The sequence below is a fragment of the Sardina pilchardus genome, chromosome 18, assembly GCF_963854185.1.
Source record: "Sardina pilchardus chromosome 18, fSarPil1.1, whole genome shotgun sequence".
Lineage (NCBI taxonomy): Eukaryota > Metazoa > Chordata > Actinopteri > Clupeiformes > Clupeidae > Sardina > Sardina pilchardus.
This window is the reverse complement of record NC_085011.1, coordinates 3,874,253-3,886,516: the sequence shown is the minus strand read 5'-3', so window position 1 is coordinate 3,886,516 and position 12,264 is coordinate 3,874,253. Positions and strand designations below refer to the sequence as shown.

Genomic DNA, 12,264 nt, shown 5'->3' with positions numbered 1-12,264 from the left:
GCTGTTGGAGGAGTAGGCCTATTTGTTTTCGGCTGATAGAAGCTGTAAAATATGACAGGAAGTGGTTATGGTGGGTGTACTCATCTTCCCACAGGAAATGACTTCGCCTCCTCTAGCAGAGGCGCTCAAAAGATCCGCCACTTGGGTCACGACAGCAAGACGAGTAGCACCCTAGCATGGTTTATTCCATGACCATCATGGCCACGACTACTAGACAGGCTCCATGACACTGATTCAGGGGCAAGGGGGGTGAGCCGACAGCATTTAGATGTTACTAAAGATGCTGAGCTCACGAAGCCTAACACCTGCTGTCAGTCTCGTCAGATATGTAGAACATGTCACAGATCTGATTGCATAGACAGAATATATGGCAATGTGTGACTCACTCCTTTTCATTTTCCTCTACGTGTAAAGGAAATCCCCAGATTTTAGTGTATAAATATGCAAGAATTTGCTCTGAAGGTGGAACTAGAAGTGCAACTAGAATTGCAACTAGAATTGCCTCTTTGTTTCACGCTTCTCATTTAAAGTAGGAAAGTCTTTGACGAGGGTTCCCAGAATCAGTCAAAGTAGTTTGGAGCTATAATTAGGTCTTGACTTTTGCTTCATCCATCCACCATTGCCTCACTGAGGCTAAAACAACGATGAATCTCTATCACCAAATCTCCATTCCTCATCTTTCTAAATATTATATCGAGGGCTGAGAACCAAAGGGGCGTAAGTGACATTTCACCAACTTTACAGGAGAGCCAAAACAAATCTAACTGCTTCTATATGCTCACAGTTAAAGACTTTTGGTTTTTGTTCAATAACCATATATTTATAAATATTTTACTTCTATAATTTTGTCAGCTAAGAGAGCTCATCAAGAGCTTTCAGGTGATGTATATAACTCGATTTTGACCAAAATGTCACTTACGCCCCTTTGGTTCTCAGCCCTCGATATGAAAATGAAGTTTGCTCCTCAGAACCCCATTGTAACGTTCCTCTTACCTGATCATGGCATGCACTCAGCCATGGGCAGCAGGCAGGCAGGCAGGCACTGCCTTCTGAAGAGTGTCCTCTTCTCAACTCTTCCCTTCGGTCAGTGTTGTAACGCAAGGAGCCCTGGGTCAGCTGACCTCTGCTGACAGCAGTGACAGCAGTGGTCTCTAATCCAGCACTACAGTAGGAAAGTGTGGAGAAGAGTTGCACTTTGCAAACTGCATGTTTGCCCAAAGTCACACAGTGAAGACAATGAACAGTTAGGTGTCAACCACAAGAATTCCCACAGCCAGGCCGTGTTTTCCTTGCTGGGAATGGGAATAGGACCGTCCCTTCCAGCCAAAAGGGAATTCTTTGTGGGAAGCAAAGATGTCATATGAATTACACTTTCATCGTTTCTTCTGCAGTTTTTGTAGTGTTGAACTCTGAATCTCCAGCACAGCACGCTAGCGGTTTACCGTACTGTAATGGATTCCTGGAACCAGGGCATGATATATCGCTTAGTTGATGCATTCTGAATTATTAAGTAGTAATTAGTCGCATAATTATCACACACACAAAGCACCATCACCTCTCTGACTAACAGGTTTAAAATGCATATGAAACTCAGTGTTGCAGCTTTTGCTGTATGATACGAATGTGTCACTTGCTGTATATGAATGGGTCACTTGCTGTATATGAATGGGTCACTTAAGTATGAAGATCTCTTTTCCAAAACACTATAGCCACCACTTTTTCCATACATTTTTATAAATCATTTTTAAAAATGGTGTTTTCCAAGTAATTTCAGTGGAACCGTTATTAGCTAACTGTTATTCGTTACTCAATCAAAACAACACAACTGCAGTATTATTGAAATGACTTGAAATTCAAAATTAAATAATGTGACTTATTAATGTTTTCACAAATGGATTTATAGCATTTTGGACATGTTGACATACTGTATAAGCGCTGCAGCTTGCTGGAACTGCGTGGCTTACAATGGGGAATGGAAAAGAACTCTCAATCTACTAAACACATCTCAGTCACACCCTAAAGGTTTCGCCATAAATGTGTGTTTTGAGCATCTCTTGAGCCAGAAAAGCCTTTGTGGCCATCACCAGTTCCTGTAACTGAGGCTGCAGTGCTCTGAGCACTCTGCAGTCAATGGGAGTTGTCCCATTCTCCCAGTAAACATCTTTCTCTTGCATAATCTAACAAGTACACCATGGCAGAATAAATGGACAAGTAGAGATGGACAATGCCTATGGCACTTCAAACTCTAGAAAAGCTGCCCATTCTACAGTACACCATAGTTTAGGTGACTGCTACACTCAGAATCAAGTGTCTTTGGCCTTCTAAATTGCAGACGAAGAGCAACACAGTCCTTTCCCTGCTATTCTAAATGCAATGCTGGATCAGATGGAAGTGAGTATTTGCTTATCATGTGTCTGTCTCTCTCTGAGGATCATACACAGCACTCTGTCTCTTCCAAAAAGAAAAACCTCTGTGCACCCCTGCAATTTCACAGCGATGATGACCAGGCCAGAAAACAGTACCTGTAGGCTGCAATTTTCCATACTCGGAAAGCTACCATTCAGAATGATTCACTTTACCTACCAAATGTCAATAACAAGCAAATCAATTCTCAACACGTACATGCACACATGCACACACACATTCATTCACTGCAATATTTGCAGCTATCTGCGTAAAAGGAAGTGAGACGAGCTGCTATCAGATGATGTGTAATGAGCACTTGACGTTCCACGGTGTAATCAGGAAATGCTCTGAGCCCGGTAGCTCTGACACGTACGGCTCTCTGAGTGTGCAGATGCCACCCCTCCACCAGCCGACTAATGGCCAGCACGGCCTCAACAGTGAAATGACTCACCCACAAGCCACGTCTGTGTCTTGCACATCAACATCAGCCATGGGAAGGGGATGAAATTACTACTTGGGTCTACTGCATGACAAAAAGCTGCCAAATTGGGAACATCAGATGGTTGCTTTTTTAAAAATGTTGCTTCATTTGTTACTTAATTCAGTGGCAAAAATATATGGGTTCAAGAGAATCTAAGAACATCTCAATTGTGGCAGGTCTTTTGGGCAGCCCAAATGTGTTTCACACGGGAAAGTCAAATAAAACAGATACCATCTTTGATATGTGAATTTACCTGTTTCAACTTCAACACATGGATAAGATTCAAGTAAAACACTGAAAGGTAACACCACAAATGTTCTCGTTTGGCTAGGGCCTGACTTAGGGACACAGAGATGAACCTTGTAAGAGCACATGCTATCAAAGCATCTGAAGCGGTAAGGCCTCATCAGATACAGTATCTAAAAATTGCATCAACATGTTGGTGAGAGCGTTTTGACAGCATGTCAAATGGACATCTGTGCGTGCGTGAAGAGGAACTTGCGGTGTTTTCCACTGAAACTCAACACCATGCGGTGCCCTAAAGGAGGCCGTTATTCTGAAATTAGCAGTTATTGCTCCACTTGCTGCACCAATCATTTAGAAAGGCTGGTGAGAGACATACTCACGCACGCACGCACGCATGTGCGCACACACTCACACACACACACACACGCGCACGTGCACACGCACACACAATTATTTCCACTACTGTCTATTTTGTGCTTACATGTTTATACATGTATATACTGTTTTATTTCCTTTATGATATTGGTGTTAACACACTTTGGCAACACTGTACAGTCATGCTAATAAAATATATATATAAATATAACACCCTTTGAATTTAAATTTGACATAAAAACACCTTAATGACACCTTAAAAACCTTCAGTAGGAAAATGTAACACCATTGTACATACTTACATCCTGCCAAAGGACAACGGTTGAAAATTAGCCGGCCGGCTAACACGGGTACATTTTACAGAAATGCAAATGAATGTGCACTGTCCTTATAAATAACATAAATTAAATGAAATGAAAATGACTGCACAGACGTGCTTCAGTAGTTTATGACACACTTGTGCAACACGGTGCTTGCCCCCTCTGCTGTCTCAGTCTGGTCATAGGAAATATCAAAACATACCCGTGGAAAACACCATCTGGGAACTTCTGGAGAGGCCCAGACAAGAACTTGAATAATACAGTAGGATCAAGATTTCTTGAAATATGTTGAGTGAAATATCATAACTATGATTTGGTAGAAGTATTCGATTATGAAGTCAGTTCTTCTTCTAAATGCTTTCTTGCTTTATGATACTTGATGCACCCAGAACGTTTTCACAAAGGGTGCCGATTCCATTGCATATTACCAAGTTGCAGTTCTGAGATGGTGAAATCTGGAATAACTTTTGCATATGCAAACAAGCGAAGAAGAAGAATGTTCTCCTCGTTGTGGATTATGGTCTATTTGATTTGTCTTTGCATGTAGTGCATTTGGGATGGTGTCTACAAAAATCCCTTTGAAGATTATCCACCCCGAAGTTTGATAACATCAATGGGAAATACTTTTTATCAAGGACTCATATCTTGAAAACCACCATCGTTAATGTTTATGTACATGTATTGGTGTCTGTGGTGTAACTTAAAAAAATTTACCCCTTGATGTACAAACCAGCACCAAAGATCAACAACAACTACACCCGAGCCAAGATCACTTTAGAGCAGAAGGTTTAATGGATTCTTTTTAATTAATTTATAATTACAACCAACAAACAACAGTGTTGTAAGATTGTAGATATTACAAGAGTCTCTGCATGTGTATGCCTTGCGTTTATAAGCAGATCCACAGGGGCTGAAGACTGCAAAGGTCATGCAGAGTCTCTATAATGATCATCAGCTCATACGGCATTGGTCCCAAGCTAACAGTGGCGTTGGGGGAGTGGGGGGAACTATGATATTATTATTGTTATAATTATTATTATTATTATGAGTGAGATGAGCAGCTCAAGTTAAAATTACAAAGGAGAGTAGATAAACACTGATCAAGGGGGTATTCCAAGTACGTGGTTTAGTGACTAACCTGAGTAAGTTAACTCAGAGTAAGTGGTAAACGTCCTGCAACAAGAGCCCTATAGATGGCATTGTTTTGTTAGGAGAGTGAAGCCATACTGGGGGGTGTTCCAAGTATGTGGTTTAGTGACTAATCTGGGTAAGTTAACTCAGAATAAGTGGTAAACCTCCTAATAGAAGAGCTATATGGCTTTATTCGCCTAACAAAACAATGCCAATAGGCTCTTGTTGTAGAAGGTTTACCATTTACTCTGAGTTAACTTAAACCCAGGTTTATCACTAAACCATTTACTCTGAGTTAACTTAAACCCAGGTTTATCACTAAACCACGTACTTGGAATACCCCCAGGAATCAGCGGAAAAAGGCAAAGGGTGACAACAACAAACTCACTAGTGTCAGGATGGGGTTACTGTGTGGGTGCGCAGTGCACACACATACACACACAAACCGCAAGAAGAGTGTTTTCAACAGTGCAATATAAATCGATTTGCCGTGTGCAAACCCACCAAATAAACAACAAACAGCTTTAGCAAGTCCAGTCACGAGAGATGGTGGGGGGTACTACTGTATGTTAGCATTAGCTGAGCTTCAGTCGATCCCGTTAAAGCTAGCGGAGCTTCAGTTGACGGCCATTTTGGCGCGGATCCTGTTGATCTTGATGGGCAGCAGGTTGACCATCTCCTCGCTGAGCTCCAGCTCCGTCTCCACGGCGGGACGGGCCTCGGGGTTCTCCTCGCAGTACCGGACCACGAAGCGGTAGGCCTCCAGCGAGCGGCTCAGGTTCTCGATCTGGACGGCGGGACTGGCCGAGATGAGCTTGGACTGGAGCCGCGCCACGCGGAACTTGGCCACGAGCGCCGGCCGCAGCACCTCGTCCTCCAGCTTGTCGGGGAACTTGCCGTCGGGCGAGCGCGCCGTGTCCAGGAACTTCTCGTAGTACGCCATGGACGCCGAGCACAGCGCGTTGAACTTCTTGACCGTGTGCGCGTCCAGCTCGTCCTGGCGGTCGGCCACGGCCAGCTTCAGGTCCATCATCTCGTAGTAGGTCTCGGCCAGCTCGAACTGCAGCTGGCGGCACACCAGCAGGTAGTACTGGGCGTTGAGGTCCTTGCAGACGGGCTCCAGCATGTCCACGCGACGCTTGTGCATCTTGCAGCGGCGCTCCAGGTCGTCCTCGAAGAAGGCGAGCGCCTTGAAGAGCGCGCTGTGGTCCTGCAGGATCTCGATGTGGTCCGTCACGTGGCCGTCCATCTCGAAGTACTCCTTGGCCTGGCCCACGTGGTTCTGGCCCGCCAGGAAGACGGCGCGCGCCTCCTCAAAGTCCAGCGGGAGGACGCAGCTCACCTGTGATCGGAAAACAAGAAATTCAAATAAACTGTCCATTCCTACAGTACATGCAGAACCGAGAGATACAAAAAATCATCAATCCCATACATGTGTGGACTCTTAAATGGACTCTAAAATGACAATGGATTGCAGATGTCGCCTATTTGACATATTTTAGCTTGTGTATATAATGTTTTTTAATGAATGTATTTATTGTAACAGCATATTGTAATTCAGTGTTTATGATGACAGCTGTTTGTATGTCCTTATGAACCTGCAATAATGGCTGAAATTCAAATAAACTAAACTAAACCTTGTCCTCCAGCGCGCAGATGGAGTCGAAGGTGTCGCTGGAGCTGAACAGCACTGTGCTCTTCCTCTCGCGCTCCCGCTCCTCCTCCTCCTCCCGCCGCCCGCGCCTCAGCTCCGCCTGCCGGTCCACGTCCAGCTCGCCGATGTTGTCCTGCCAGCACAAGGGGACGGATTTCACAACCTTTTCAACGATCTTACGCGCAGTCGTTTTTTAGATGAAAACTTTCAAAAATGACCTCGAAATTGCAACAATACGCCTACCACTTCTCAAATGAGACGTGGTCTGGCAACCAGACGTTCATTTTCTCGTATTTGAAAAAAATGCCCAGATCCGTTCATTGGGCGCCACGGATGTCTATCAAATGCGTCTCTGCATAGCTCATCATGGTCTTGCTTTCTCCCCTGTTCTGTGATTGGCCACCAACATCAGGCGAAAATGGGGGCGTTAGTTTCCAGACTGCCTTAGCAGCGTGAAAGAAATCACCGCGCAAGGCAGTATGGGAACACCCAGGCTAACAATACGTGAGGAAACAACTGTTTTAACATAATGTCAAAAGCGCCTATAGGCGTTGTGTTGCACTGAGAGCAACTAAAGCTGGCAGGCAAACCCACATGCTGGGCCATCTGTCTATTAATACTACTATTCACCACGTGTGTCACTGTTTGAAATACAATCCAAGTCATTGTAAAAGTGCTGTTATGGAGTGCAGGCCTGCGCTGGGTGAAAAATGTGGCCTTGTGGACACCAGATGTGGCACCCGTAATTTCCCGACTATTAGCCGTGGCTTATACATTGATTTCGCAAAATTTCTTCAGCTATGAGGTTAATACTGGGAGGCAGTTAATATAGTATTAATATGTTTTTTTTTTTTTAAACTTGAATAAAACACTGTCCTGCGGCTTATACACAATGCGGCTTGTATGTTGGGAAATTACTGCAATATGTGCACAACAGCAGCATAACGTCTACACTTTCATTTGGGCGCCCACATTACCAGGTCAGTTAGAGCATCTACTCTGCCTGCTAGAGAGACGCTTCTCAGACGAGGCTCCTCCAGCTGGTCATGAGGATCAAGATGTTGCGCAGCCGGTGTGCACATACAACACATCTGGTCTGCACAAGGGTTTTAAATACTTAGCAGGAACTGTCCACCCAGTGTAAACCCAGCTGAACAATGTTGTCCTGCAAGCAAAGAAATATCTGGGGCCTTTCCCAGAGTGCTGGTATGTTCTGAGCTCACAGTCTTACTACTTTGGATCTTTTAAGACTGTGTCAGCATTTTGAGACTGTATATCCACTCTCAGTCCATCTCCTGTCTTGGTACACCTCAGTTAAAGATGATTCTAAAAGAAATACTGACTTCATAGGTCATGGAGGTAACACATTATGTAATGATGAATGCACTGCAGTTGCTTTACTCAGCAAGGCTCTTGGCTGCATCCCATCATAGATTGCTGGTTTCAGTTGCGGCAGGTTTATGAGATACTGGCTGAAAACTGACCAGAACTGTAAGAGTATGCTTTAAAAAGTTGGCATCAGTAATGCATTAAAAGAAAACTGACTGTTTGAGTTTTTAAATCCAGATGGAATAAAATGCTGACAAACCCAGCACTTAACATAATACAGTTGGGTCTCAATATTTGAATATCATGGAAAAGTCCACTGCCCTAGTTGATTTAGATACACTTATGGTGAGGGTGCTTGCGTTTCTTTACGAATCCTCCATCTTAGTTTGTATAGAAATGAACATTAAGTGACACATACACGGAAGAGGGCGACAATAAGTGACTGTGACGGACGCTGATATGTGACGTTCCGATACTACAGTTGGGTCTCAGCATTTGAATAAATTTCCCTCACAGGATCAAAAGAGTATTATACTTATATACTTATACTTATCATGGAAAAGTCCACTGCCCTGTCCAGACCGAGAGATTAAAGGCTCAGGAAACCATCGCCGGTGTTTTGACTTCATTGGCTGATTAAAGAAATCTTAAGGTTCTAGATTTTTTGATCCCCCATTAGCTGTATACCATAATGATCAAGATTAGATAAAACAACACAAAACAAAAAAGCCTTTACTCTCCATATCAGTTCAATTTATGTGTATTGAATCTAGGTTATATGAAAGTTTTAGTTCTTGAAATGAATTAGGAGAAAATATAAACCTGATATTGTTATTTGTTTTAAAACCTACCTGTACAATATATACCGAAAAGCAGATATTTATCTGATATTGTATGCAACACTGTATGACTTTACCTCCAAGAGCTTCTTGGCATCCTGCATGAGATTGAGGCAGTATTTAATCCAGCAGCGGGCAATCTCTGCCCTCTTCTGGCGAAGTTGCTCACGTTTCTCACACTCAATCTCACCTGAAAAGGGATCACACAAACCGCTACATTTTCCATGGGCAAAACATTTCTGTCTAGTATAATATACACAAACACACACACACGCACACACTTTAAGAAACACTGTCAATATATAGACAGATACAGATACACATTACGTAAGTCATTGGATTCAGATAAAATAAATATATAAATGCAGCTTTTCACTGGCAGCCCAAAAGGCTTTTAGCATTAGCAGCAATGCTATTACAAAAACAAATGAATAAAAACAATCGGTGCTACCTAACTTGTTATTCCCTCAGCAGAAGTAATAACTGGCTAAGTAAGGGGTGACTGCAGTGTGACTCATTCAATGTGTTCCTGTGTTTGTGTGTGTGTGGGAAGGGAACTCACTCTCTTGGGCGGCGGCTTCAGAGGGAACCTCCCCAGGCAGTGCTGCTATGACGCTGGCCGCGGCCAGGCAGTGCCGCCCCTCCATGTACCGGGTCTGTGGGACAAGACATCAGCAACAGGGGAGATCAGCAGCAGCGGATAGCTACAGTACTATACAGTGAGCAACAGAAAGTCATTGACAGGTCTGTTCTGGGGTAACAAGATTACAGAGAGAACACAGAGGGTGCCTCTCAACATGCCTCCTCGATCCTCGATGCTCGATCCTCGAGGGGCGTTCCCACTGATCTATAACTAACACTGGATAGACTATCCCATTGTTTTCCCCATCATTCTTTATGTAGATCTGTGAGGATCGAGGCCCGAGGAGCGAGGGAGGACATATAAACGCTGCATGAGAGGCACCTACAGTAGACTATGAATGTTCTGGCGCCTTTACAACCAACTGTTAAGTGTTTGTCATAGAATAGTTAATAATATGCCTTATAGGGCTGGTCTCTGGTTGCAGTCACAGTGGTGGTAATATCTGCCTGCGAGGACAACACTGGCATCAACATAGGCTACGCTGCAGCACTTTGAAAAAGTCAGTGCTGCGCTCCTAAGAAGTTCTTAGCACATAAGAGTAGGGTTGGGTATCGTTTGAATTTGAACGATTCCGATTCCGATTCCGATTCCTTGCTTCGATTCCGGTTCCTAACGATTCTCGATTCCGATTCTTGTAAAAGGCAGGGTCAAAAAAGTTTGGATATTTTAAATGAGCTAGCCAACCAACGGTCTTTCTGAATGGCATTTACTATACATTTCTCACAGGGCTGTTTTCAACTACAATATAAATATCAAATCTATGAACTGTCTTGTTGCCTTAGCTCGGTTATGCAAACACCTTCTTCGTTGGTGTTTTGCGGCTTCTTCTTCCGGTTCGCGGACTGGGAATCGATACTAGGAATTGAAATTTAAACTTTTGAACGATTCGGGGAGAATTGGAAAGCTAGTCCCGGTTCCCATCGGTTCTCGATTCTCGATACCCAACCCTACATAAGAGCTTCTTAACGAATCTGGGAAACCCAGCCCCTTGTCCGACCCGCAAGCCTCTCTTGTAGGATCCATGCCTCCGTACCTTAGTGATGTAGTACTGGGAGAGCGTGGCTGCATTGATGGCCCACTCCAGGGGCACAAACTGGTTGAGCTCCAGCTGCCTCTGCAGGGTGCTGTGGCAGTATTTCCCCGCCCGTTCAAACTGCTCCAGGTTTTTGTACACCTGAGCCAGGTAGTACAACGTGTGGGTGTAAGCCAGCTCAAATCTGTGTGGAAGTACAGTACATGACACAATTACTATTGTGCTTATTATGCAGACTTTACGACTTTATTTGTTTATGTGCTCATGTAATGTAAGTGGCTTTGGACATTAGTGTCTGTCGCGTAACATAAACAGGAGTATGAACACAAACAACGAGTCGCTATGATTTTCACATTTTCACTAAACTCTCTGACTGAAGTCATGACATGGCATATGGTAGATAATACCAGAACTAGTTGTTCTGATTCGAAATGTAAGCAACTCAGACCCTAAACTGACAGGGATGTTTACATTGAGGTATATTAGGTATTTGTTTTGGGTTGAATGCATTACCTTTTTGTCCTCTCTTGTTGAGACAGTTGATCTTCCTCTCCAACAAAGAACTCCGTTAAGTCCATGGGCGGCTGGCCATCCTGTGGCAAATGACAATGAATGAAGTCATTCTGATGTAAGAAAGAAATCCAACAAACTCTTGTGCTATTAGACACATTCATGAAAAGACCAGCTAAGGCCACATTTCAGGGAGGATTGAGCTGAACCTTACAACAAAAAAACATAGGTGTCAGATTATATTTACGACACCAAGTCTCACTTGACACACAAAGTGTTTCAATGAAACTGGCGTTTCTCTGAAATGTAAGTTACAATGCCAATGGGACTCACCTCTTTCATGTAGCGTATGTATATCGATTCAGCTGTCTCTAGGAATCCTTGCGCTTTCTCGGTCTCATCCCTACTAGCCCACAGAATTCCAAGCTGATTCTATCAAATCAAACAAACACTTCAAGCAATGCAGGCAATACAAACACAGCTTCTTCATATTCAGTTGGAACACACAACCTACCCTGGCCTGGATACACAAAGACACGTTCTCCTGTGTAATCGTGCACCTCTCTAGCAGTTTCATGCATTTCATCAAGTGTTCTTCGCCAGCCGATAATTCTTCAGTCTCCAAATGGTTAACACCTAGGTAGAATTCGATCACCCCGAGTTTAGCAGCTCGTATTCCTGCATTTGAATCCCCGGGGCAGCGCCTTCCACACGCCTCTCCCTTTCCTCCGTCAACGGGCTCCTCTGTTTGACACTCAGCAGCATCGTTATCATCGTCCTCGGTCTCCCCGGTATCAAAGCTCTTTAACACGGCGAGTATTTCCTTTAGCAGGTCCCTGGCTTTGTATTTAGAGCGAAATGGGTCGTTCTCTGGATCCTTTCTTGATTCAATGTCTGAAAGAGTTTGAGCATTTCGAAATTTGTCGCACACAGACCTCCATTCTTGACTGTACGAGGAAGCCATGTTTGTTGTAATGGGGAGTGAGTGTGCGTTTTACAGTGTCACCACTAGAGGTCAGCAACACTTCAACGTCACCTTTTTTTTATTCTCAAGAGCCTGATCATAAAACGTTTTGGGACTGTCGCTGCAGAACTGACAAGGGGGAAAAGGTATAGTCAGGCCATGAACATCCTTCGTTAGTGATTGTACTAAAAGAGAGGAGATAATAAGGCCAACTCTAATCAGCAGCTTACCCGGCAATTATACAATAACCCTGTAGAAAAACAGGTGTTCCACCAAATTCTGTAACCCGTCGAAATTTGTTGCCACTAGAGTGCGCTCCGTGAATTTAGCTGT

General features: G+C 43.8%; 1 protein-coding gene across 1 annotated transcript; it reads right to left on the bottom strand.

The window, feature by feature from the left end:
* Positions 1-4,597: 4,597 nt before the first annotated feature.
* Positions 4,598-12,007, bottom strand: kifbp (kinesin family binding protein). The gene is made up of 8 exons (XM_062519513.1): positions 11,482-12,007; positions 11,301-11,399; positions 10,971-11,050; positions 10,458-10,641; positions 9,344-9,437; positions 8,859-8,971; positions 6,597-6,746; positions 4,598-6,301 (listed from the first exon to the last, which is right to left on the bottom strand). Exons 1-8 carry the CDS (start codon positions 11,929-11,931, stop codon positions 5,576-5,578), a joined length of 1,896 nt encoding a protein of 631 aa, XP_062375497.1. The 5' UTR covers positions 11,932-12,007; the 3' UTR covers positions 4,598-5,575.
* Between the last annotated feature and the right edge of the window lie 257 nt (positions 12,008-12,264).

What these genes read in the sequence shown, in the direction of transcription:
- kifbp (XM_062519513.1), bottom strand. Translation starts at nt 11,931, where the DNA reads ATGGCTTCCTCGTACAGTCAAGAATGGAGGTCTGTGTGCGACAAATTT. An exon ending in TGAAGCCGCCGCCCAAGAGA is followed by an intron (nt 8,972 to 9,343) that starts GTGAGTTCCCTT and finishes ATCCCTTTTCAG; the next exon opens with GTGAGATTGAGTGTGAGAAA. An exon ending in ATGCCAAGAAGCTCTTGGAG is followed by an intron (nt 6,747 to 8,858) that starts GTAAAGTCATAC and finishes TTGTGCTGGCAG; the next exon opens with GACAACATCGGCGAGCTGGA.